The sequence below is a fragment of the Pristis pectinata genome, chromosome 10, assembly GCF_009764475.1.
Source record: "Pristis pectinata isolate sPriPec2 chromosome 10, sPriPec2.1.pri, whole genome shotgun sequence".
In the NCBI taxonomy this organism is placed as follows: domain Eukaryota; kingdom Metazoa; phylum Chordata; class Chondrichthyes; order Rhinopristiformes; family Pristidae; genus Pristis; species Pristis pectinata.
Genome location: NC_067414.1, coordinates 88,580,524 through 88,608,433, shown reverse-complemented (window position 1 = coordinate 88,608,433; position 27,910 = coordinate 88,580,524). Strand labels below are relative to the sequence as shown.

The 27,910-nt window shown below is 45.3% G+C and overlaps 1 protein-coding gene across 1 annotated transcript; it reads right to left on the bottom strand.

The window, feature by feature from the left end:
• Positions 1–427: 427 nt before the first annotated feature.
• Positions 428–19,912, bottom strand: LOC127575269 (myelin and lymphocyte protein-like). Its single transcript, XM_052025007.1, has 4 exons — positions 19,743–19,912; positions 11,408–11,575; positions 4,262–4,384; positions 428–1,419 (listed from the first exon to the last, which is right to left on the bottom strand). The coding sequence occupies exons 1-4, from the start codon at positions 19,848–19,850 to the stop codon at positions 1,345–1,347; spliced, it is 474 nt and encodes a 157-aa protein (XP_051880967.1). The 5' UTR covers positions 19,851–19,912; the 3' UTR covers positions 428–1,344.
• Positions 19,913–27,910: the final 7,998 nt, after the last annotated feature.

The window sequence follows — 27,910 nt, the reverse complement described above, 5'->3', positions numbered from 1 at the left end:
CACCATCCCATGCCCCTTCTTCCATAGAAGGTCGTCTGCTCCCCTACTAAATTTCTATCCAGTCCCTTTTCTTTGGAGTGGATTTCCCGTGCCCTTCCCCCACCCTCCGGAACAAGGGGTATTCCTCTTGCAGGTCATGTGACCCATCAGCCTCTCGATGGTCTTGCCAATGAACGTAGAAACATCTCCCTGCCGCCAGGAGATCACTGGGGCACTCGTGGGGAAGTGAACAGCAGTCTACAGTAGTGGAAGACTTCCATGGGTTTTGTGTGCTTGTGCCTTTAAGGACCGAGAGAGCTGACAACTGTGAGACCAAGTGGTGGAAACGATCTTCTAGCAGAGCTGTTTCAAGTAGTGTCAGGGGGTCACACAACGTTTTAAAGTGAAAAAAGGCACACAGATGAGTTGCTAGACCATTTTTATTTTAATTTCTAGACTATGCTTTGATTAATCCATGGCGAACTGGATTTGGGGTGTCTTAGCTTCTCTTATTTGTTGTTGCTCTAAAGCTTTCCATTCATTGCGAACACATTGTTTGGTCAGGAATGGTCTGGGAATACTGAGTAGGACGAGAAGGAACGTGCTGCTGGAGGCTCAGTGGTGCAGCTTGTAAAGCTGCCGTCTCACAGTTCCAGTGACTTAAGGTTCGAACTGAACCTCCTGCGCTCTCTCTGTGTGGAGTTTTCACTCTCACTCTGTGACCAGCTGAGTTTCCTCCAGCTGCTCCAGTGTCCTCCCCTGTCGCAACGACGTGTGGATTTGTAGGTCAATTGGCGAGAGGTCAAATCCAGGGGCCGGGGGGGGGGGGGGGGGGGCGCGCGTGGTTAATGGGTAAGTGGGGAGAATAAAATGGGATCAATGCAGGACTAGGGTAAATGTGTGCTTGGGAGTTGTCATGGATGGTGGGGCAAAGGGCCTGTTGTATGACTCTATGGGGAAAGGGGATTGATGGGACTGCTCTGAGAGCCAGCATGGACTTGATGGGTCGAATGGCCTCCTATGTTGAATATGAATTAGGGGGTTATATGAGTATTGAAAATGCACAGGAAATTATAACACAATTATACTCCATCACCCTCGAGGCAGGTGCTGGAAGGTGAGAGTCAGCTTTCGGAGAACTGTCTTTGTCTTCCCCTAATTCAACAGATCGGTGGGATAATTGGCCACTGTAAATTACTTTAGCCGAGTGGTAGAATCTGAGAGAGAATAAAGTAGGATTAGTGTAGGATTAGAGTAAATGGGTGCTTGGTGGTTGGCAGGGACTCAGAGGTGTGAAGGGTCTATTTCTGCGTTGTATTACTCTAGGATTCTATGAACATCCAGCTACTGTGGCCATGAGGAACGTTAAACTGTCTTCCACCTTTTGAATGAGAACACTGCATGAGCCACATAGAGCACAGTGGCTGCAAACGCAAATACCTGCGGAGAGAAGGGAAAGATCTTATTGTACATTGCCAATTTTAATCACAATTCAAGTGTTCGTTCAATGTAACCGTGGTTTATCACGTCACTTTTAATGAAATTGTGTCCCATGTGTTTTGCCTACGAGAACAACTTTGGCACCGCTCACCCCTGGGCAAATTTGTCTTTGCTCAGTAATGCCAAACGTGTGAAAAACACTCTGATGCTCGAGGAACTCAGCAGGCTAGGCAGCATCTGTGGAGAAAACCAGACGGTCAACGTTTTGGGTCAGGACCCTTCTTCAGGACCATGGACGTCCAGTCCCAGTATACCTCCATTCCCCATCGTGTCAGCCTCACTGCCCTCCACTTCTTTCTTGACCAGAGACAGAACCAGTCCTCTTCCACGAACACTCTCCTCCGCCTGGCTGAACTTGTCCTCACCTTAGACAACTTCACTTTCGATTCCTCTCACTTTCTACAGACCAAGGGCGTAGCTATGGGCACTCGCATGGCCCCAGCTATCCCTCCCTCTTCGTTGGCTACGTTGAACAGTCTCTATTCCAAGGAGTTCTGAAGAAGGGTCCTGACCCGAAACGTTGACCACCTGCTTTTCTCCACGGATGCTGCCTGGCCTGTTGAGCTCCTCCAGCATCATTGTGTTTTTCATCTAGATTCCAGCATCTGCAGTCCTTTGTTTCTCCAGTGCCAAACATGTGAGAGTTTTGTTTTACTCACTTCCCACGAGTTCAGTTCCATGAAGCCAAATGTACAGGGTGGGTGCAACTTGCGCACTCACTTAGCCCCGGCAAGCAAAGACAAATTTCTCCCTCCATCACAGTCACTTGGACTTAGAACTGCAAAAATTACAGCAAGGAACCCCAGTTCACCTGCACCGTCAGCTCGTCAACTGAAGAATAGGCGTTTTATTGGACACGGACACTAGTAGCAAGACCAGCAATTATGGCACATCCCTAATTGCCCTTGAGAAGGTGGTGAAGAGCCACTTCCTCAAACCACTGTAGTCCTTCTGGTAATGGTGCTCCCACTGTGCTGTGGGAAGCTCTCTGAATCTAGATCCAGTGACAATGAAGGGGCAGCCATATATCTCCAAGTCGCCGTGGTGTGTGACTTCCAGGAGAGTAGGCAGGAGATGGTGTTCCCGCCCACCTCCTCTCCTTACTACTCCTGATGGCAGAGGTCGCACCTTCGAGAGCTACTGTTCAAGTTGCCTTAGCGAGTGCGGCAGTGGATAGAAGGGTGGGATTTATACAGTTATTGGTTGGACCCTGGGGAGTGCTGTGGAATGGAGGAACCATGGAGATCAAGTACATAGTTCGCTGAAAGCAGAGTCACGGATTGGATAGGGTGGTGAAGGGGGCATTTGGCGTGCTGGTCTTCATCAGTCAGGGCACTGAGTATGGGAGTTGGGATGTTATGTTGCAGTTATACAGAACATTGGTGAGGCCGCACTTGGAGTATTGCCCTGTTATGGGAAAGACATCAGTAAACTGGAAAGAGAGCAGAGAAGATTTACGAGGATGCTGCCAGGACTCAAGGGTCTGAATTATAGGGAGAGGTTGAGCAGGCCAGAACTTTATTCCTTGGAACACAGCAGATTGAGGGGTGACCTTATAGAGGTTTATAAAATCATGAGGGGTATAGATAGGGTGAACACACAGTCCTTTTTTCCCAGCATTTGTGCAGTGGTGATGAAGAGGATGAGTGGTTACACTTGTGGATGGGGTCCCAACCAAATAGGCAGCTTGGTTTTGGAATCTTCTCAAGTGTCATTGAAACTGCACTTACCTTGTTATGACCTTGCACCTTATTGTCTACCTGCACTGCACTTCCAGTATAGCTGTGACTCTTTACTCTGTATTCTGTTATTGTTTTTACCCTGTACTACCTCAATACACTGTGTAATGAACTGATCTGTACAAATAGTATACAAGACAAGTTTCTCACTGTACCTCGGTACAAGTGACAATAATAAACCAAATACCAATACCTCTATCAGATCAGATCTTCAGATCAGATCTTTATTAGTCACATGTACATCAAAACACACAGTGAAATACATCTTTTGCCTAGTGATTTTGGGGGGCAGCCCGCAAGTGTCACCACGCTTCCGGCGCCATGCCCATAACTTCCTAACCTGTATGTCTTTGGAATGTGAGAGGAAACCAGAGCACCTGGAGGAAACCCACCCAGACACGGGGAGAACGTACAAACTCCTTACAGGCAGTGGCCGGATTTGAACCCGGGTCACTGGCACTGTAAAGCATTATGCTAACCGTGCCCAGTTTTGATGGAAGTTCATCGAGCCAAAATATTAATAATAAAAGCAGATGATGAGAAGACTCAGCAGGTCAGGCAACATCAGGATACTGCCTGACCTGCTGAGTGTTTCCAACATCTGATTTCCAAACCTTCAACTGAACTGGAGACCAGGCAGTACTGCACAGACCCCACGTGCACACACATAAAAGCACACTCGCATGCACACATGAACATAGGCCTCTACTTGCACATTTACCACATGTAGACACAGCATGATCATACACTCAGACATGAGACATCTGGAGATATTCCAGACAGAAGCAGCAGGTATTGGTTCCCTGATTTTCCAATTAAACTCATGGCATTTTCAAGTGTAACACCTGTAGAGGAAGGAAGTACTAAAAACAAGGCCTTGATTTTTTGATGGTAATGCCAGAACAACATCCTTGAAACATGTGCTTTTCTGTCAGAAAGTAGTGACCAAAGTTTTTATGAAATTGTCTATAAAAGCCAGATTTGAGCAGGTTGATAGGAACAGTTAAGACTGCAACATTTTAGTTGACGGAGTGTTTTGTTACCGTGGCAGCAATGTCAGTTCTGTATGTGGGTCCAGGTTTAATCGCCTCACGTACAGTAGTATTAGCCTGCAGGACTGCGGCACTGAGATAGAAAACAGATGAAATCCCATGGTAGGAAGCATCCTGTCGAAAGAAATAGGGAAAAGTTTGAATCTTTAAAAAGCTCAGTGCAATCCCAACATAACCTCTCAATGTCTGGGAAAGAATTATTTTTACTACAGATTACCACCAAGCTAGCAATTTTACTACCACATTTTACTACCAAGCTAGCACCTCAATCCATTCTCAACATGAGGTGCCCACAGATAACCACCTGACGTTAAATGTTATGTCAATCAGAGATGCCTATTTTGATCCATATTGTGAGTTTGCTCATGAATGGAGGCTCTGCGGAGATAGGGACATGCTGAGTGAGTGGGCAGATGAAAAATGTGAGGTGAAAGTAACAGGGAAGCAGATATTTTGTTAAAAGGTGAGAGAACAGGGAGAGTTGATGATCAAAAAGGACCCGGATGTGCTTGTACACTGAAAGCCAACCTGTGGGCGCAGAAGGCAGTTGGGGCAGTAAATAGTATGTTGGCCTTTATTAAAAGAAGGTTTGCTTACAGGGGTAAGGAAGTCTTATTGCAATTGCAGAGGGCCTTGGTGAGACCAGACCTGGAGACATGGAGTACCTTTTTTCCATGGTCTACTGTCCTATCAGATTCCTTCTTCTTCAGCCCTCTGCCTCTTCCACCTATCACCTCCCAGCTTCTCACATCAGTCCCTTTCAGCCCTCCTCCTGCACTCACCTACCTTCCCCCTCTCACCTGGACTCACCTATCTTGTTGGTTTGTGCTCCTCCCCCTCACCTACCTTTATATTCTGTCTTCTGCCCTCTTCCTTTCCAGTCCCGATGAAGGGCCTTGACCCGAAATGCCGACTGTTTATTTCCCCCCTTAGATGCTGCCTGACCTGCTGAGTTCCTCCAGTATTTTGTGTGTGTTGCTCCAGATTCCAGCATCTGCAGAATCTCTGGTGTCTCTGGAGTACTACGTACAGTTTTGTCCTCCTTACCTAAGGAAACATGCGTTTTCCATAAAGGGAATGTAGGAAAGATTGGAGACGGAAGAGACTGCAGCTGTTGGAAACCGGAACAAAAAACTGGAGCTGCTGGAGGAACGCAGCAGGTCGAGCAGCATCTATGGGGGGATTGGACAGTCAACAGTTCAGGTCGAGACCCTTCATCTGGACTGAAAGATAGAGGGGATGTAGCCAGTATGTAAAGGTGGAGGGAAGGGGTGGAGCAAGAGCTGGCAGGTGATAGGTGGATCCAGGCGAGGAGGGGTGATAGGCAGAAGGGGGAGGGAAGTGTGGAAATAGCAACAGAAGCTGGGAGGTGATAGGTGGAGACAACAAAGGGCTGCAGATGGTGGAGTTTGATAGGTGGAGCATGGAACCAAATAAGGGAGGTAGGGTAGGCAGACGGGAAGGGGATCCAATGGGAGGAGTGTGTGGGTGATGGGCAGATGGGATTGGCAGGGAGGGGAAGGAAACACGATGATGGGGCTGTGGAGTTGGGGGTGGTGGATAGATTAGGAGGAGAGAGAAAGGATTCACTTATCTGGTTCCAGAGATGGTAGATTTCCCATACAAGGAGACTGAGATTGGGTTTGTATTCTCTAGAAGAATGAGAGGAGATTTCATCAAATCTTCCAAATTTCTTAACAGAGTTTGACAGGCCAGACGTAGGGAGGATTTTAACTCTGACTGAGAAGTTAAGGGTTTAAAGCCCTTAAAGCCTTAAGAATTTAAGGCCCATAGCGATGTAAACCTCTCCTATCCAAGTACTTATCTAGACGGCTTTTAAACGTTGCTAATGTGCCCGCCTCAACCACTATCTCTGGCAGCTCATTCCAAATACGCACCATGCTTTGTGTGAAGAAGCTGCCCCTGAGATCCCTTTTAAGTCTCTCGCCTCTGATCTTAAACCTATGCTCTCTTGGTTTTAGTACATCCTCCCTGGGAAACAGACTGTGTGCTTTCACCCTGTCTAAGCCCCACATGATCTTATCAGGTCACCCCTCAATCTCCTCCGTTCCTGGGAATAAAGTCTTAGTCTAGGGAACCTCTCCTTGTAACTCAGGCCCCCCAGTCCAGGCAACATCCTGGTAAATCTTTCCTGCACTCTTTCTAGTTTAATAACAGCGTTCCTATAACAGGGCGACCAAAACTGTACACAATACTCCAAGTGCAGCCTCACCAACATCTTATATAACTGCATCATAACTTCCCAACTCCTATACTTCCTATCCTTCCCTACTCCTATACTGGACTGCAGGTGCTGGAATCTGGAGCAACAAGCAACCTGCTGGAGGAAGTCAGAGCGAGAATCTGAAAAGTCCGCCAAGACAGCAACGGAGGTCAGTATTGAACCTGGGTCACAGGAGCTGTGAGGAAGCATCTCTACTAGCTGCACCATTGTGCCTTCAATTCATCCATCTTGTGATGAATGCTGAGTGCATTCAAATAAAGAGCATTCAATTTTGCCTCTTTACCATTGTCCCCAGTGTACTCTTTCGTTTTTTATGATCTGTGCTTCCCTGACACATCCTTAATCCATTTCACTACCCTTCATTATCGCCTTGTCCTATCTCTACAATTTTCTAAATTTGCCCACTGAACCTTCACCCAGACTCCCTCCGCTACCAAGGTTAAGGCCTAAATGAAAGTTGCTATTGATTATAAGATCATAAGAAGTAGGAGAAGGAGTGGACCATCTAGCCGTTCGAGCTTAATCCATCATTCTTCAAGATCATTGCTTGTCTTCTACATCAGTCCCACTTTCCAGCACTATCCACATTTCCATTGATATTCCCTTAATATCCAGAAATCTATTGATCACTACCCTCTGGGTGAAGAATTCTTTTTCTCATCCTAATCTTAAATGGCTTACCCTTTTTTCTCAAGCAGTGCTTCCTCCCATCAGGCAGAAGATACAAAAGCCTGAAAGCATGTACCACCCAGCTCAAGGACAGCTTCTATCCCACTGTTATAAGACTATTTTCCAGTGCCCTAGTGCAATGAGATGGACTCTTAACCTCACAATCTACCTCGTCATGCCCTTGCACCTTATTGTCTGCCTGCACTGCACTTTCTCTGTAACTGTAACACTATTTTCTGCATTCTGTTATTGATTTTCCCTTGTACTAACTTGATGCACTGATGTGATGAAATGATCTGTATGGATGGCATGCAAAACAGTTTTTCACTGTATCTCGGTACATGTGACAATAATAAACCAATTTACCAATCTTTTTACTACCTCTGTGTACTTATGTATGGCATGATCTGCCCAGATGACACGCAAACAGTATTTTTCACTGTATCTCGGTACATGTGACAATGATAAACCAATACCAATACCAATCCATGGCAACCAGTGAGCATTTGTAATTAATCCCATCTTCCAGCACTTGGCCTGTAGCCTTCCATGCCTAGATGATTCAAGAACAGTTCTCACAGATTGAAAGGTAGCAAATGTAATTCTTGAATAAAGGAGGGAGAGTGAAAATGGGGAACAGTAGAATAGAAATCCTGATATTATTTGTAGACAGAAAGCTGGAATCTAATAGAGAACTTGGAAAATAATTGATCTAAGTCAACATGGATAAATGAAAAAGAAATCATATCCGAAAAATCTGTTGAAGTTCTTTGAGGTTGTAACTAGTAGGATACATGAGGGAACAGCCAATTGATATGGTGCATTTGGACTTTCAGAAGACCTTTGTAAGGTTATTAAACAACATTAGTGCACATGAATTTGGGCATAGAATACAGGCATCAATCAAGCATTAGTTAATAGATCTAAAACAGAGAGTGGGTCATTTTCAGGCAGGGAGGCTGTAACTAATAGAGTGCCTCAGAGATCGGTGCTGGGACCCTAGCCTTTCATGATCCAGGTCAATGATTTGGGTAAATGAACCAAATGTAATATATCTAAGTTCATTAATGACAGATCACCATGTGGAATATAGGTTGTAAGAAAGATGCAGGGAGGCTTCAAGGTGGGATATAAGTGAATGGGCAATAATAGCATATGGAACATCATGTGGGAGAATGTCAAGACATCCACCTTGTTAGAAAAGTTAGGTGGAGAATTTTGTTTTTAATGATGAAAGTGTTTAGAGAGACAGAAAGCACCAAAAATTAAGCAATTAAAAAGGCAAATGGATACAGGCACCAATATAATCAAGGACCCCTCCCACCTTGGTCATTCTCGCTTCTCACCTCTTCCATTAGGCAGAAGATACAAAAGCTTGAGAGCACGTACCACCAGGCTCTAGGATGGCTTCTATCCCACTGTTATAAGACTCTTGAACAGAACTCTTATATGATAAAGATAAACTCTTGATCTCTCAATTTATATCGTCATGGCCCTTGCACTTTATTTGTCTGCCTGCACTGCACCTTCTCTATTACTGTAACACTATATTCTGGATTCTGTTTTTTATTCCTTTTGTACTACCTTGATGTACGTATGTACAGAAGGATCTGTCTGGATGACATGCAAACAAAGCGTTTCACTGTATCTCAGTACATATGACAATAACAAAACAATTACCAATTCAGCCCATTGTGTCCATACTGGCAATCAAATTCCTATCTATATTACTCCCATTTTCCAGAACTTGGCCCATAGCTTTACATATTTGTACTAAAACCTCCCTGCTCTTATATTCTATGCCCCAGCTAATGAAGCAAGTATCCTGTATACTTTTATAACCATATTATCTCTCTGTGCTGCTGACTTTAGAGAGTCTTGGACTAGTACACATTGTCCCTCTGTTCCTTGGTACCTCCTAGGGTCATACGATGTAGCCTTAATAGTTCCATTTATTTTTCAGAATTACATCTGCCCTTTGTTTGCCCATCTTACTAAATGATTAATATTGTCCGAGAGCTGAAGACTACCCTCACTATCAATGCTACCAATCGTCAAGTCATCTGTGAATTGATTAATCATGCCTCCTACATTCACATCCAGATTGTTAATGTATAATACAAGTAGGGGTTGCAGATCTGATCCCTTTGGTACACCACTGGTTATAGATTCCAATTGCAAAGGTTTTTCATTGCCCCTGTGCCTATATGTACTTGTGCATATGACAATAAACTCAGCTTTGACTTTGACTTTCACTGTCTATTGGTGGCGCTCGATGGAGTAAGTCACAACTTGGCTTTGCTCCAGTCACTTTTTAATCTTTCATATACCACCCTTTAATAAGTCTTTTATAATACTGGCACAAGTTTAATTTTGGTTTTTAACCGTTGAAGTGTACACCAGAGCTAAAGCGTCAGCTAATGGCAAAGGTAATGGAGACCAACCTACTTTGGAAGCTAGTTCTGATCTGGATAAAAAGTTTGAACGGAGCTTTGCCGAATTGAAGTTCCTTTTAAAGGACTTTGAAGACTTTCACTTTGCTCCCAGTCCACTATCGCCAGGTCCTCTTTCATCACATTGAAATTGGCTTTCATGCAATTCAGGATCTTAACTTCCAGTCCATCCTTGTCCTTCTCCATGACAATCTTAAAACTTACTCAGTTATGGTCACTAGCTCCAAAATGCCCTCCCACTCTCACTCCCTAAGAAAAGGTCCAGTACTGCCCCTTCTCCAGTAGGACTCTACATATTGGCTCTAAAAGCTTTCTTGCATGTACTCCCTCTCCCACTCTCTCTGAGGCAATTCCATCTAATACTGGGAAGTTGATATCTGCTACTACTATACCCAATTATTTTTACAGCTCTCTGTGATTTTCCCACATATCTGCTCCTCTATTTCCCACTAACTGCTTGGAGACCTGTAGTACACTCCCAGCAAAGGGATCAACCCCATTTTGTTTCTAAGCTACAGCCTTTTACTGCAAAGAGGATTTGAGTGTCAGGGTAGAGATGTATGCTCCAATTATACTGGGCCTTGGCAAGACCACAGCTGACCTATTATGTACAGATCTGGCCTCCCTATCTCTGGAAGGATGGGGAATGTGCGAGGTTAGGAAATAAAGCACAAAACACCTGGAAAAATTTTCCCTTCACTATTAAGTTTGCTGTCTTATGTTAGTTCCTATACCAGTAGCACCTCTCTTTAAACATTGTCATCTGTCTTTCAAATCCCTCTATAAAGAATCTGTACAGAAGGACATGAATGTTTAAAGCGAGGTGACGCTGGACTAGGAGCTAATACATGGCAGCAAGTGTAGCAGTGATGCCTGAACTGTTCCTGGTGAATTGCATTGTGAGCTTGCACCTTCCATCCTTATGGTACACCTCCTAAGGAGTTTAAGGATCTCTTCCTTCTGCACAGCTAACTCTGATGGTTCTCATTCCTCCTTTGTAGTAGTGTTTTGCTGTTAAGCACATTAGCCTTTATTGCCCATCATTAAGATTCTGGTAAAGGTACACCCATGATGCTGCTGGGGAGGGCATTGCAGGATTTAGACCCAGCAACAATGAAAGAACAAGGATGTACTTCCAAGACGACCTGGTGTGTAACTTAGAAAGGAACTAAAAAGGTGGTGGTCCTGATAAGATAATATAAAATAAGATATCTTTATTAGTCACACGTACATCAAAACACACAGTAAAATGCATCTTTTGCGCAGAGCGTTCTGGGGGCAGCCCGCAAGTGTTGCCACTCTTCTGGCACCAACATAGCATGCCCACAACTTCCTAAACCGTACGTCTTTGGAATGTGGGAGGAAACCGGAGCACCTGGAGGAAACCCACGCAGGCACGGGGAGAATGTACGAACTCCTTACAGACAGTGGCCAGAATTGAACCCGGGTCGCTGGTGCTGTAATAGCCTTGCACTAACTGCTACGCTACTGTGCCTGGGTGCCTGATGCAGGGGTTTGAGCCGAAATGTCAACAGTTCCTTTCCTCCCACAGATGCTGCTCAACCCACTGAGTTCCTCCAGCAGATTGAGTGTTGCTAAAAGGTGGTGATGTTCTCTCAGCTGCTTCCTCCTGGGTGGGGATTGTCTCAGATCAGCCCCAGCAATTTCAAGGCCAATCTTCACACTTGGTTTCATAATTTCTGTAAATAACCAATAACTCAGCCTTGCTTAAAACTCCAAGATGGTTTTAAAAAAATCACAGGCTCTTACCAAGAAACACCACGCTGTCGAATTTCGGGGCCACCCACAGAAGTAGCATATCAGTAGCAGCAGTGTTAATGTGAACAAGAGGAGAGAAACAAATATCACCCAGCCGAGGCTAACTGGATCATGAACATCAGTGGAAGCCACAAGAATCCAGACGAGCCCACCAAAGACCTGTAGGAAGGGAAAGAAATTGTGTTGACTTTAACAGTTTCCTGGCTCATCCTGCATTACAATTTAGTCGACATGTCAAGAGACAGAAAACTTGGTTGCAAACAACATTGTTGATGTGGTCCATTTTGCGGGCATGACCTCCAACCTACAACAGAAATTGGTTGGTTCCATCTCCCAGTGCTGCAGTCATTTGGTGGACTGTGCCTTTTGTTGAACATTGTCAACAACCTGGCATTCATAGGTAGAAGGGAAATAGACAGTCAATGTTTCATAGTACATTACAACACAGTACAGGCCCTTCGGCCCACGATGTTGTGCCGATATTTTATGCTGCTCTTATATCTATCTAACCCTTCCCTCCCATATAGCCCTCCATTTCTCTATCATTCATGTGGCTGTCTAAGAGTCTCTTAAATGTCCCTAATGTATCTGCCCCCACAACCTCTGCCGGCAGTGCGTTCCACGCATCCACCACCCTCTGTGTAAAAGATTTCCCCGACATCCCCCTTATACCTTCCTCGTGTTAGCCATTGTCGCCCTGGGAAAAAATCTCTGACTGTCCACTCGATCTATGTCTCTTATCACCTTGTACACCTCTATCAAGTCACCTCTCATCCTCCTTCTCTCCAAAGAGAAAAGCCTGAGCTCACTCAGCCTCTCCTCATAAGACATGCTCTCCAATCCAGGCAGCATCCCGGTAAATCTCCTCTGCACCCTCTCTAAAGCTTCCACATCCTTCCTATAATGAGGTGACCAGAATTCATGGGGAAAAGATCAGATCAGGGGTTGATAAAACTCCCTCCATCCTCTCCCATCTGTTGTAAATCAAGCAAGGGATCCTTCACAATGTAGCTCAATTCTTCCTAATGGCTGGGATGAGTTTGTTGTTTAAAGACCGGTGTGTATGCTTTCATTGATTAGTTTTGGTATCTGTCATAATGAACCATTACATTTTCTTCTCTCAGATTGTAACCATTTATAAGATAAGATAAGATATCTTTATTAGTCACATGTACATCAAAACACACAGTGAAATGCATCTTTTTGTGTGGAGTGTTCTGGGGACAGCCCACAAGTGTCGCCACACTTCCGGCGCCAACATAACATCCCATCAGAATTCTGAACCAATCATTTCTTTCACACCCCTTCCCGGTGGAGCTGTCACGTTCTCAGATTCTTAATTCTACCTCTCTCATTTATTTAGTTATTGTCACTTTAGCATTTCTTTTTGCACTGCTTCAGATTGCACTACCTTTGCACTATTCTGTTGTTTTGCATTTGTCAATGTACCGATTGTTGTATTTATTGTTACCATGTATACCATATATACTGTTTACTCTGTGAACTTCATGCAAGCAAGGAATTTCATTGCACTCTGGTGTTTTTGGCCATAAACTAATCTGAATCTGACTCTGAATCTGCGTGAGTGGGTGCCAGTCCCTGGAGTGGTGATGACTGGAGATTTTAATGGCTGGGTCAAATCTGCATGGGGAAGTGAAGTCTAAGCAGCCTGGCAGATCCTTTTCCAACATTCTGTTGGGTGATGGGCTGGCAACATTCGAGGGAACTTGCACTTTTATGGCACATGAATTCAGGGTGTATCAAAGCTTTAGAGCCAGTGAAGCATCTCTGAAGTGCAGAGACTGTTGCAATGTAGAAAGCCAAGCTGCCTGTTCGCAACAGCATGGACAAACACATTAACACCAATGGGATAACTTGAGAGTGGTTGAGAGATAAATATTGGGGAGGCCAACAGGGAGAGCTTCCTTGTTCATCAACATCAGCAAGACCAAGGAATAGATTGTGGACTTCAGGAAGGGGAAGTTGGGAGAACACACACCAGTCCTCATTGAGGGGTCAGTGGTGGAAAGGGTGAGCACCTTCAAGATCCTGGGAGTCAACATCTCGGAGGATCAATCCTGGGTCCGACACATTGATGCAATCACAATGAAGGCGTGCAAGTGGCTCTACTTCGTTAGGAGTTTGAGCAGATTTGGTACGTCATCAAAGACTCCTGCAAATTTCTATAGATGTACGGTGGAGAGCATTCTGACTGGTTGCATCACAGCCTGGTATGGAGGCTCCCATGCACAGGGTCAAAAGGGTTGTAGACTCAGCCAGCTCCAACACGGGCGCGACCCTCCCCACCATCGAGGACATCTTCAAGAGGCGGTGCCTCAAGAAGGGGGCATCCATCACTAAGGATCCTCGCCATCCGGGACATGCTCTCTTCTCATTACTACCATCAGGGAGGAGGTACAGGAGCCTGAAGGCCCACACTCAATGATTTACGAACTACTCCTTCCCCTCCGCCATCAGATTTCTGAATAGCCATGAACCCAATAACAACGTAGTTATTCCTTTTTTTTCACAATTTATTTATTTTGTAACTTAAAGTAATTTTTATGTCTTGCACTGTACAGCTGCCGCAAAACAACAGATTTCGCAACACTTGTCAGTGATAGTAAACCCGATTCTAATTCTAATGATCCTAACATGTTCCTGAACTCAAGTACCTAAGAAGGGGATTAAAAGCAGGACCTCAAAGGTAGTAATCGCAGCACAAGTTGCTGTACCACCTAACAAGCATGGGAGTAGGGGCAACAAACAATATGCTGGAGGAACTCAGTAGGTTGAGCACCATCCTGAACTACATCGCAAAGGATTCCTGCAGGGTTTCAACCCGAAACATCGACAATTCCTTTCCTCCCACAGAGACTGCTCGACTCGCTGAGTTCCTCCAGCAGACTGTTGTTCCAGATTCCGATATCTGCAGTCTCTTGTGTCTACAGAAATAGGAGGGGTCGAGCATATGCCTTTGGGACTGTTTCTGGGGCAGAGGTACAGGTACAGGTTATGCCTCAACACCATTGGGACCAATATTACAGAGGCATTTACTGGTCTGTTGGCGGGAAAAATTAAAAGCATATTATCTAAATGATGAGAGGCTGCAGACCTTTGATGTACAAAGGGATCTGGGAGGGGTCCTAATGCATGATTCGCAGAAGGTTGATCTGCTGTTACAGCAGTAATTGGGAGTTCTAACAGAATGTCATTTATTGCTGGAGAAACTGAATACTTCAGTTTTGCTTCAGTTATATAGGGCATTAGTGAGACTGCATCTGGAGCTCTGTGTATCAAATCCAAGGAAGGATGTAAATGCATTGGAAGCAATTCCAAGACGAGCTACTAGATTAAGAATGGGCAGGTTGCTTTATGAGAAAAGGCTGAACAAGCCAGGCCTGTGTCCAGTGGAACTTAGAAGAGTGAGTAGAGAAATTGTTAAAAAAAAATTAAGATCTTGAGTGCTTCTGACGGAATGGATGTGGACAAGACATTTCCTAACTAAAACTAAGTGTCACTGTTTAAAAATAAAGGATTTACCCCTATAAAACAAGATGTGGCAAAACCTTTTCTTTCTTTGGAACTCTCTTACTCAAAGGCCGGTAAAGCAGGAGTCAGGAAAATGGTGATGGGGTTGAAGATCCACCATGATCTACAACAATGGAAGACCAGGTTTCAGGGGATGAATGGCCTTCTTGTGTTTCTCTTTCTTAGGTCCATGGTCTCATCGCTACCTACCTCTGTGACCTCCAATAACGCAAGCATCCAAAATCATTGCTTCCTTCAAATCCTGGTAGGGGCCTTGGCTTCACTTGTGCAAGCCCTAAGCTTTGGAACTCTGCTGTTGAACGTCTCTGCCTCTCTACCTCACTTGTTCCTTCAGGCACTCCCTAAAACCTACCTTTCTGACCAGGCAGTCCGAATCATTTGTTCTAACATCGCTATATATATTTGGCTCATTGCCAGTTTTTTACTTGGTTACACATTCATGAAATGCACTGGGGTAGAGCTGGTTCAGACGGAATTTAGCAAGGGTTTTGACAAAATCCCACACAGTCGTCTGGTTGACAAGTTAGGGTGCATGGGATCTCAAGTGTGTTGGCAAACCGGATACAAAGTTGGCTTGGTGATAGAAGGCAGGGGGCAGTGGTCGAGGGATGTTTTCTCTGATTGGAAGTCCATAACCAGTGGTGTACCACAGGACTTGATGCTGGGACCTTTGTTGTTTGTCATAATATATAAATGGCTTGGATGAGAATATAGGGGGCTTGTTTGCTGACAACATAAACACTGGTGGAAAAGTAGACAACAAAGGAGGTTGGGAAAGAATACAGAGGGACCGAGATCAAATGGAAACTTGGGTGGAGCAGTGACAGATGGAGTTGAATTCCAGACGTGTGAGGTACTTTCATTTCGGGATGTGAAATATGAAAAGGACTTACGAAGTTCATGGCAGGGACCTCAAAAGTGCTGATATACAGTGGGACCTTGGTGTGCAAGTTCATAGCTCCCTGAAAATGGCGACGCAGGTGGATAGGGTTAGCGAAGGAGGCATTCAGCATGCTTGCCTTCACAGGCCAAGAGATTGAGTATAAGAGTTGGGACGTCATGTTGCATCTGTAGAAGGTATTGGCCAGGCCGCACTTGAAGTATTGAGTATTGTGTACAGTTCTGGTCGGCACACTACAGGGAGGATGTGGTAGCGTTAGAAAGAGTGCAGAAGAGATTCACCAGGATGTGGCCTGGAATGGAGGGCTGTAGTTATAGGGAGAGATTGGATAGGCTGGGCTTATAATCAATGGAACATAGGAGGATGAGGGGGTGATGTTATAGAGGTTTATAAAATAATGAGGGGCATAAATAGCGTAGATAGTCAGAGTCCTTTTCCCAGGGTAAGGAGTCTGAAACTAGAGGGGCACAGGTTTAAGCTGAGAATGGAGAAATTTAAAGGAGATCTGAGGGGTAGGTCTTTCACACAGAGGGTGGTGGTTATATGGAATGAGCTGCCAGAGGAAGTGGTGGAGGAGGGTACAATTATGGAGTTTAAGGGCATTTGAACAGGTACACAGATAGGAAGGGAGTAGAGGGATTAACCCTCTATTAATGTTTTAATTGCTCATGGTGGGCCGAAGGGCCTGTATTGTGCTGTATTGTTCTATGGATACAGGCCTAATGTAGGCGACTGGCATTAGTGTAGAGAGCCGTCATGGTCAACATGGAGGAGTTGGGCCAAAGGACCATTCTGTGCTGTACAGCTCTATGACTCTGTGACTCAATAATGGGATGAAATAAATGGAAGACCATGGCTGCTTCATGCAGCAATTTCTCTCAAGTCTCTAAGTGCTGGAAAGTCTTATCTTTATGAGTTGGATGACAAAGGGGAATGGTTGGCCCACCAAGTCCATTCTGATACTTTGTTCAGCAATTCACACTTCGTAAATGTGCAAAAAGAAAGCCCGGATGGTTTAAAAGCAGCCTGTTATCCTAGAGAAACGAAGGACGGCAGATGCTGGAATCTAGATGAAAAACACGGTGATGCTGGAGGAACTCAGCAGGCCAGGCGGCGTCCGTGGAGAAAAGCTGGAGGAACAGCACCTCATTTTCCATCTTGGAACCTTGTGGCCTAATGGCATGAACATTGAATTCTCCCACTTTAGGTAATCCCCACCCCCCTTCCCCACAACCCACCCCCCCCCCCCGCCGCCCCACCATGCTTCTTCCCTTTCCTAGCTTCTTTTTTTCTACCTTTTTTTTCCTTTCCCTCCTTACCTTTGACCCATCCCCTGGTGGATCCGCTCTCCCCCTCCTCCCCCGCACCTGCCCATCACCATCTCCTACTTGCATCTACTGATCGCCACCCTGTGCCCACTCCGCCTCCCTCTTCCTGTCCACCTATCACTGCTCTGCTTTTCCCTCCTATATATTGGGCTTCCCCTTTTCCTATCTTCAGTCCTGAGAAGGGTCCTGACCCGAAACGTTGACCGCCTGCTTTTCTCCACGGATGCTGCCTGGCCTGCTGAGTTCCTGCAGCATCATCGTGTTTTTCAGGCTGCTATTCTGCTGTGTCATTCCAAGACACGTGTATCTTCTTTCTCTTCTCCCTTCTTCTCCTTGTTCTTCGCAGTTCCTCGAGACTGAGGTTGACTTCCTTCCACTCCCTTCCCATGGGTTCTGAGGTATTCCAACATTGGAACCACAGACTCTTCCAAAAGTGGGGTGGGAAGTGGATGCTGGGGCAGGTGGGTAGTTTGTGAGGTGGTGCGCTCCATCCGTCGCCTATGCAGGGCCTCTGTGTTTCTCCAGAGCTTGGCCTCGGGCTTCTCAATTCCATCCCGAACATTCCTGCTCCTTTTTGAGTGGCCGTGGGTCAGAGATTCCCAGGAGTCAGTGGGAATGTTGCACATCTTCAGCCAGACTTTGAGCACGTCCTTGCATCTTTTCCTCTGTCCCCACCTGCTAATCTCTTCCCCTGACTGAGCATCCTAAAACTAAGTGTTGAAGAGCTTCAGTCACAGGTCTAAATCCTTATCGACCACACAAGGGAAGATATTCCAAGAGACCTCAGATATTATGTGCACAACTACCACATGTACTGTTAAACTATTTAAATTACACCAAGATTACAGTATCATTATCAAGTCATTGTGTTACAACCACGCACACTTGAAGGCATGCTTGCCTTAATCAGTCAGGGCATTGAGTACAAGAGTTACGGCTTCATGTTACAACTGTACAAGACGTTGGTGAGACCATACTTGGAGTACTCTTGTGCCGTTCAGTTTGCTCAGCTATTGGAAGAATGTCATTAAGCTGGAAGGGGTGCAGAAAAGAATCACAAGGAATTATCAGGACAGGAGCACCTGAGTTAAAAGGAGAGGCTGGATAGGCTGGGGCTTTTTTCCCTTGGAGTGTCAGAGGCTGAGGGGTGACCTTGTAGAGACGTATAAAATCATGAGGGGCAGAGATAAGATGAATGGTCACGGTCTTTTTCCCAGGGTAGGGAAATTTAAAACTAGACGGCATAGATTTAAGGTGAGAGGGCAAAGATTTAAAGGGGACCTGAGGGGTAACTGTTTCCACAGAGAGTGTGGTGGATATATGGAACGAGCTGTCAGAGGAAGTGGTAAAGATGGGTACAATTATAACATTTACAAGTCAATTGGACAGGTACAGAGATAGGAAAGGTTTAGAGGGATATAGGCCAAAGGCAGGCAAATGGGACTAGCTCAGGTAGGCACCTTGGTCAGCATGGAGCAGTTGGGCCAAAGGGCCAGTTTCTGTGCTGTATAACTCTATGACCCTATGACTTAGAATCCTAAAATTCAGCTGTGAAGACATTCAGTTGTCGGCCTAAATCCTCACTGACTTCATTTGGGAAGATGTTACATGGGACCTCAGATGTTATGTGTACAGCTACTAAATGTACTGTTAATTGATTTAAATTACACCAAGATTACAGCATCATTATCAATTTCATTGTGCTACAATTAATTGTCTACATTTAGATCTGTGACATTTCATAAAACAGATGGTAAACGTTTTGCTAATCTGTGCAATAATTGCCGTAAAAAACTTTGTTGCAGAAGATTAACTATTTCTTCTGACCTAACTGGAGAAAACAATGATATAAACAATGTTATTTGGTTGATGACCTGCCGTTATTTGTGGAATCTTGTTGAGCACAAACTGGCTGCCACTGTCCCACCACTGAAACATCACCCACACCTCCAGACGTATTTCATTGGCTGGCAAGAGCTCTCTGATGCCCTGGTGTCATGAAAGACACTATATAACTGTAAGTCTTCTGTTTACCAAGACCTGCTCCACTCATTCCATTGTGTCTGGAGCCCAAGTATCCCTGCCTATTGCAGCAAATGGAAAGCTGTTGAAAATATACAAAAATTAGAATTAATTAATCAACATAGGTGTGAGATGCATAGAAATATTAAAACATGGGAGCAGGAGTAGGCCATTCGGTCCAACAGGTTTATTCCACCATTCCACATATTATCATGGCTGATCATCCATTTTACGATCCTATTCCTGCTTCCTCTCCATAGCCCTTTATCCCTTTAACATTGAGGAACATATCCACCTATATTGCCATGAATCAACAAGATAGGCTTGACTCCTTTTTGCTGATTTGCATGGTGACAAAATATTGAATCATTTGATTAAAACTTTGAATTTTTCTTAGAAAAAGGACTATTGGAACTGTGCATCAATGCAAAACCCATCTGTAAACACACAACTTTCTATAACATATCAGCAAGACAAACTAAGATCCGTAATTTTTGTAATGAACCATCCTTGTTATACTCACAAGCTCAGGTAACATGAGAAGATCTGGGATGCTGGTTAGTAATTTTACCCCTGAAGGAATAATTGAATCCGGTAGAGGTTCAACATTGCTGGTCTCGGGTGATGCCATGGTATTTTATCCCCCAAAGAAAACTTGTAATAAACCTTTGTGCTTTGCTATCACCTGCAACAGTCAGCAACCATGGCACTGCAAAATGAGCACAGACCTGGACACACCTCTTCCAATCTTTTCACTTGAAAAACTGGTTTTGGCAATTTATACCTGACACTCCCAAAAATGCCACTGCTTTGCATTCATTCAGTGATTGTTCTCTCAAGGTCCAAGTATAAAGAAACCTAAAACAAGTCACTTGGAGTTAAATACCAAAAGCTCAACTGTAACTGTAGGATCACAAGAACTATCCGCTGGTGCACATGGAAAAACTGAGCTGCTGGTCTGTACCCCTGTGGATTTGTTCCTTCCTCTGCATATGTAGGTTAATTGCAGTGCGAAGCCTTAGATTGAATTTTGTTCACAACCTGTTCCCACCTAGAAATCTACACTATGATGAGCACGTTTGCCAGCCAGAGGACCTGTTTAATAGAAACAAGCAAATGATGCACATTGTTCAGGCATGCAATTTCGACATGTCTTTAACATTGCACTTTACTTGTATTCTGGTGCTTTAAGCAGAAACCACCTGCTTAAAAATGAAAAGAAGGTCTCTGCTTTATCGGACCACTTTATGCAATAATGCTTTTTGATAAGGATTAGAATGAGCTAGTAAACTTTTATGGTTTGGATAAATGCCCTAGTACATGGGCTTTAATTAAAGAATGCGTCTCCTTCTGAGAAAGTACAGCTGATCGTATAAAAGTGCTGGAAATACTGAGGCAGCATCTCTGGAGGTCTCAGGTTGGCACGTTTCATCTTGGAAGTGCTTGGAGACATGTCAGGAATTGAAGAAGGATCATGCCAGAGAGAGTGGGGAAGGAAAAGAGAACAAATTGGTGAGTCCGTGTCAGAGATGGAAAGGCAAAAGGATCAAATGATGAAAAGAAGAAAGGGATGGTGATGGAATAAACAATGGAAAAGATCCTGTGAAGATAGGAATACCGATATGTCTCATTATGCAGATCACGACCATTATCTTTATGCACATCTCGACCACGTGCTGGCAGATGGGACTAGTTTGGATCGGCATCATGGTTGGCACAAACACGATGGGCCGAAGGGTCTGTTCCTGTGCTGTTCTACGCTTTATTATCAGAGATGGTTAAAAACTGTAAAACATGCCTTTGAAAGCATGAGCTGCTTAAAGCTATCAGGACAACCTTGTGGTGGGATAACAAAAAATCTGCTGGAGGAACTCTGCTGGTTGATCAGCATCCGTGACGGGAAAGGAATTGTCGGCGTTTCGGGTCAAAACCCTGCATCAGGATGAGAGTGGAGAGGGGAGATGGCCAACATAAAGAGGAGAGGGGGAGCGATGCGACAGGAATCCGAGGCGACTGGTGGACTGAGGAGGAGTAAAAGATGACGGGCAGATTGTGCCAGGTAGGGGAGGGGAGATGGGGGCCTAGAATTGGGAAATAGTGGCGGGTGAATGATGGATGGAGACAGGCAAAGAGAGAGAGAGGAAAAAAAGAGGCATGGAACGAGGTGGGAGGAAGGGGAGTGTGAAAGTTGCTGCTGGAGGGAGATAGACTACCTCTGTGGTGCGGAGGAGGCAAGGGGTCACGGTGAAAGGTTCTAGCCTGATGTGCTCATTGGCAACTGCACAGATAATAATTGTGGCCAGGGAACTAGCACAGGGGGTGAGGAATTTGAGGGTCTACCAGCTGTATCACTGTGCCGTCTGAAGCTGCTGGACCTTGTGATTAACTCATAATGGAGTATCACAATAATGGTGACATCTTATATAATCCACTTAAAGGAATACCAGACTAGTGGAGTAGGAGGATAGTTTACCAGCCATCTAAGATAAGATATATTTATTAGTCACATGCACATTAAAACACACAGTGAAATACATCCCCTGCGTAGAGTGTTCTGGGGGCAGCCCGCAAGTGTCGCCACGCTTCCGGCGCCAACATAGCATGCACACAACTTCCTAACCCGTACGTCTTTGGAACGTGGGGGGAAACCGGAGCACCCGGAGGAAACCCACGCAGACACGGGGAGAACATACAAACTCCTTACAGACAGTGGCCAGAATTGAACCTGGGTTGCTGGCGCTGCAAAGCGTTACGCAAACCGCTACACTACCGTGCTGTCTCATTATCAATCATAGTGAAGGTTCACCACACTAATTGCTGGGGTGGCAGCACTGGCGTGTAAAGGGAGATTGGGAAGATACAGGTTATATTGAGAAGATTGAGCGGGGACCTCAATGAATCTCATAAAATCCTGACAGGACTGGACAGGTGAGATACAGTGGCAGGGAAGTCCAGAACCAGAGGTCACAGCCTAAGAATGTAGGAGTGGTGAACCCGAGGAATTTTATATTGCAGGCATTTGAAGACAATTGATTAAATCTACTCAAGAAGGAGTTAGGTATAACACCAATGGCTAAGGGGCTCAAGGGATATGGGGACAAAGAAGGAACAGGGCACTGAATCTGGGTGATCAGCCATAATCCAATTAAATGGCAGAACAGACGTGAAGGGTCGAATGTTCCACTCCTGCTGATATTTTTCTCTGTTTCTGTACTGGAGGCAAGCAATCACTCCTGCCCAGCAGACCATTGTCCACTGCTCAGTCTGAATACTTAGCACAAGCTGTAGGGTCAACCTGGCAAATGTTTGTCATTTATTTTTCTAAAGCACAACTTCTTTGCAATTGGAAACTCGTGACGGCAGGAATCCGTGTGGGAATCCTCGCTGTTTGTTTTGTACATTGTGCAAACGTAGGGGGTATGATTAGTAAATGAGCAGATGATGGTGGTGTTGATGAGGAGGGTGGTCTTTAGGTACAGAATATTGATCAGTTGGTAAGATTGGTAGAGAAATAGCAGGTCGTGACACAGGAGGCTGACGATGCTTCACTTCTAGCCTGACGTGCTCATTGGCAACTGCACAGATAATAATTGTGGCCAGGGAACTAGCACAGGGGTTGAGGAATCTGAGGGTCTACCAGCTGTATCACTGTGCCGTCTGAAGCTGCCGGACTTTGTGATCAACTCATAATGGAGTGTTGCAGCAATGGTGATGAGGTCCTTCATCTGGACGAAGGGTTTCAACCCAGAACGTCAACTGTACATTTCCCTTCACAAGTAGCAGGTGGTGTCTGGAGATGTGAGGTAGCAGCACTACCTGCTGCACCACTGTGTAGACCACTTCGCAACTTCTTCGAGTCCCTTTCCCACCCCTTGCTGGAACTACAGAGGAGCCAGCAGCTTTTTTTCTACCAATCAGGCAGTAGCAGGCAGATCATTACCAACAAACAGTGATTCTCCCATGCCAGAGTGGCTGATGGAGCAGGTATCTGCTTCTGTGGAAGCACAGGCAAAGGCCAGCCAACGCTTCAGCGGAGTTAACAGTCCACTCCCATCAGAGCACGGCTTGCTTCCACCAGGGAGCAGCCAGTTGCAATCTGGAAGCTGACAACTGTCACCATTTCTTGTGCTGGAGTGTAGACCAGCAGTGTGACCTGGATTCCACTGGGTAATAGGGCCATTGGAAGCACAGTCCTTGGGTGGTGCTAGTGTTTCTTCCCAGCAAGAATGCACTGCCTTCCTCTCAGGATTTCAGTGCCTAATCTCCCACCACTGGGTCTAGGACAATGTCCTTGCATTTGATAAGATAAGATATCTTTATTAGTCACATGTACTGTAGAGTGGCCAATTAACTTACCAGCACGTTGTTGGGATGTGGGAGGAAACTGGTGAACCTGGCAGAAACCCACATGTTCCAGGAGAACGTGCAGACTCCACACAGACGGCACTCGGGGTCAGGATCAAACCTGGGTCCCTGGGGCTGTGAGTTAGCAGCACCAATTGCTGCACCACTGTGCTGGCCCAGTAACATTGGTTGCATCATGGTGCAGAGATTGCCTGCATTATGTGTGAAATAGCAGGACCTCTTAGGTAATTGCCTTCCACACCTACGTGGTGCTTGTGTAGGAGAAAAAGAACCTTTAATAGGTGTATCTCACTTAAGCACATGTACGCTTGTGTCGAAGTGCAAGGAATGTGGGTCCACAGCATCAGCTGCTTTACTGGGAGTTCATCCTCTAGTTTCTCATGTGGTTGAGATGTCATGTCACAGCCGTACAAAACATTGGCTGGATTGCACTTGGAGGATTGTGTACAGTTCTGGTTGCCTTTCTAAGATAAGATAAGATTTCTTTATTAGTCACATGTACATCAAAACACACAGTGAAAGTGTAGCGGTTAGAATAACATTTTACCGCTCCAGTGACCTGGGTTCAAATCCAGCCACTGTCGTAAGGAGTTTGTATGTTCTCCCCGTGTCTGAGTGGGTTTCCTCTGGCTGCTCCGGTTTCCTCCCACATTCCAAAGACATACGAGTTAGGAAGTTGTGGGCATGCTATGTTGGTGCCGGAAGCGTGGCGACACTTATGGTCTGTGCCCAAAACTCACTATGCAAAAAGATGTATTCCACTGTGTGTTTCGATGTACATGTGACTAATAAAGATATCTTATTTTATCTTATCATAAATGCATCTTTTGTCTTTGGGGTGGGAGGAAACCAGAGCACCCAGAAGAAACCCACGCAGTCACAGGGAAAACGTACAAACTCCTTACAGACAGCGGCAGGAATTGAATCTGGGTCGCTGGTGCTGTAATAGCGTTACGCTAACTGCTACACCACTGTGTCTACAGGAAGGATGTAGTAACATCAGAGAGAGTGCAGAAGCGATTCACCAGGATGTTGTCTGGAATGGAGGACTGTAGGTATAGTGAGAGATTGCATAGGCTGGGATTATTCCCTCTTTTACAGAGTAATGCCTTAGCCCCTCACTGAAGCAAAGGAGAGAAGTCTGTCTTACATGCATATACCTCTGAGTATCTTTGTTAAATACATCCCACTCACGGCAGTTATTTGCCCAGGTTACTCCAACAGTACTTCCCACATCACTGACCTCTACCAACAAGAGGGACAATGGCAGCAGATATGTGGGAAATCCACCATCTACTGGTTCCCCTCAAAGTCATGCACCATCATAATAGAACATTACAGCACAGTACAGGCCCTTCGGCACACAATGTTGTGCCAACATTTTATCCTGCTCTGTTATCTATCTAACCCTTCCCTCCCGCATAACCCTCCATTTTTCTATCATTCATGTGGCTATCTAAGAGGCTCTTAAATGTCCCTAATGTATCTGCCTCCACAACCTCTGCTGGCAGTGGATTCCATGCACCCACCACTCTCTGTGTAAAAAACTTACCTCTGACATCCCCCTTATACCTTCCTCCAATCACCTTAAAATTATGCCCCTTCGATAGTTTGGAAATGTTTGCTGGGCATTCAAGATCACTGGGTCCCAATTCTGGAACTCCAAACCCAACAGCGCTGTGGGGGCACCTTCACCAGAAGGATGACAGAGGTTCGGGGAGGTGTCTCACAACCGCCTTCTCAAGGGCAAATAGGGATGGGCAATAAATGCTGGTCTTGCCAGAGACATCCAGATCCCGGAAAAGAGTAAATCAGCAGCATCCTGTACTTGTGAGAGATCTTGTAGTTGTCTGTGCATGATCACTGGTCAAACAAATTTATCTACAGGACCATTAATTAGAGTGATAGAGTCAGACAGCATGGAAACAGACCATTCAGCCCAAGCAGTCCATACTAACCAAGATGCAAATTTTAGCTAATCCCACTTGCGCATGTTTGGCCCATATCCCTCTAAACTTTTCCTATCCATGTACCTGTCCAAGTGCCTTTTAAATGCCGTTAATGTACCTGCCTCAACCACTTCCTCTGGTAGCTCGTTCCATATACTGACCACTCTCTGGGTGAAAAGGTTGCCCCTCAGGTTCCTATTAAATCTCTCCCCTCTCACCTTAAACCCATGACCCCCATTTGGCAATAACAGCCAAACCCATGTTTGCGTGCCATCCAGAAAGATCATTCCGTACATTAAGTACGTCAAAGAATGTACAAAAGGAAATCAAAACAGAATGCAGAATATAGTGTTACAGTTACAGAGAAAGTGCAGTGCAGGTCAACAAATAAAGTGAAAGGGCCACGACAAGGTAGATTGAGGAATTAAGTGTTCATCAGAGTGTAGAATGAGGAAACGTAGTTTCAAGATGAGGCACCAGTCATCTAGAACTGAAGTACACAGAAATTTCTTCTCACAGAGAGTAGTGAATTTCTGGCATTCTCTACCACATGCACCTGTCTACATCAATGGTGCTGAGGTCAAGAGGGTTGAGAGCTTCCAGTTCCTAGGAGTGAACATCACCAATAGCCTGTCCTGGTCCAACCACATAGACGCCACGGCCAAGAAAGCTCGCCAGCGCCTCTACTTCTTCAGGAGGCTAAAGAAATTTGGCATGTCCCCTTTGACACTCACCAACTTTTATCGATGCACCATAGAAAGTATCCTATCTGGATGCATTATGGCTTGGTATGGCAACTGCTCTGCCCAGGACCACAAGAAACTGCAGAGAGTTGTGGACACAGCCCAATGCATCACGGAAATTAGCCTCCCCTCCATGGACTCTGTCTATACCTCTCACTGCCTTGGTGAAGCAGCCAGCATAATCAAAGACAACACCCACCAGGGTCATTCTCTCTTCTCTCCTCTTCCATCAGGCAGAATATACAAGAACCTGAGGGCATGTACCACCAGGCTCAAGGACAGCTTCTATCCCACGATGATAAGACTATTGAATGGTTCCCTTATATGATGAGATGGACTCTCGACTTCACAATCTACCTTGTTATGACCTTGCACCTTATTGTCTACCTGCAATGCACTTCCCTGTAGCTGTGACACTTTACTCTGTATTCTGTTATTGTACTACCTCAATGCATTCTGTACTAACTCAATGTATCTGCACTGTGTAATGAATTCATCTGTACGAATGGTATGCAAGACAAGTTCTTCACTATACCTCGGTACAAGTGACAATAATAAACCAATACCAGTACCAATACCCGGAGACTTGTGGTAGCTTGATCACTAGAAGTACTCAAAGTAGAGGTAGATACATTTTTGAAAGATGTGGATATTGCTATGGGGATCTGGCACAGGGCAGGAGTTGAGGCTTGTGGTAATTAGCATGAATGACAGTGCAGGCTTGAGGGGCCTGGTGTGGTACTGAGGTAGTAGATCAGCTGTCGTCCTGCTGAATTGCACCACGGGTGCAAATGGCCCTGGAGAGTGGAAAAGGCATTTGGTATGCTGCATTCATAGGCCGAGACATCGAGTATAGAGGTTGGGATATCATGTTGCAGCTGTACAAAACATTGGTTGGACTGCACTTGGAGTATTGCGTACAATTCTGGTCACCACACTACAGAAAGGACGTGGTAGCAGTGGAGGGAGTGCAGAAGAGATTCACCAGGATGTTGCCTAGAATGGAGGGCCGTAATTATAGGGAGAGATTCGATAGGCTGGGTTTGTTCTCACTGGAATGTAGGAGGCTGAGGGGGGACCAAATGGAGGTTTATAAAATTATGAGGGGCAGGAATAGGGTCAATAGAATCACTTCCCAGGGCAGGGAAACCTGGAACTCGAGGGCACCATTTTAAGGTGAGAGGGAAGCAATTTAAAAGAGATCTGAAGGGTAAGTTTTTTTCACCCAGAGGGTTGTGTGTATATGGAACAAGCTGCCAGAAGAGGTGGTAGACGCAGGTAAAATTACAGCATCTAAAAGGTATTTGGACAGGTACAATGTAGCAATTAGCGTAATGCTATTACGGCGCCAGTGACTCAGGTTCAATTCCCACCACTGTCTGCAAGGAGTTTGTACGTTCTCCCCATGTCTGCGTGGGTTTCCTCCGGGTGCTCCGGTTTCCTCCCACATTCCAAAGACATACGGGTTAGGAAGTTGTGGGCATGCTATGTTGGCGCTGGAAGCGTGGTGACACTTGTGGGCTGTCCCCAGGACACTCTATGCAAATATATATTTCACTGTGTGTTTTGATGTACATGTGACTAATAAAGAAATCTTATTGAAAGGCATAGAGAAATATGGGCCTAATGTGAGC

Excerpts from the sequence above, each read along its gene's own strand:
- LOC127575269 (XM_052025007.1), bottom strand. The coding sequence starts at position 19,850 with ATGGCATCACCCGAGACCAGCAATGTTGAACCTCTACCGGATTCAATT. Across the intron at positions 4,385-11,407 it reads CGACAGCGTGGTGTTTCTTG|GATGCTTCCTACCATGGGAT; the intron begins GTAAGAGCCTGT and ends TTCTTTCGACAG. Across the intron at positions 1,420-4,261 it reads GAACTGACATTGCTGCCACG|GTATTTGCGTTTGCAGCCAC; the intron begins GTAACAAAACAC and ends TTCTCTCCGCAG.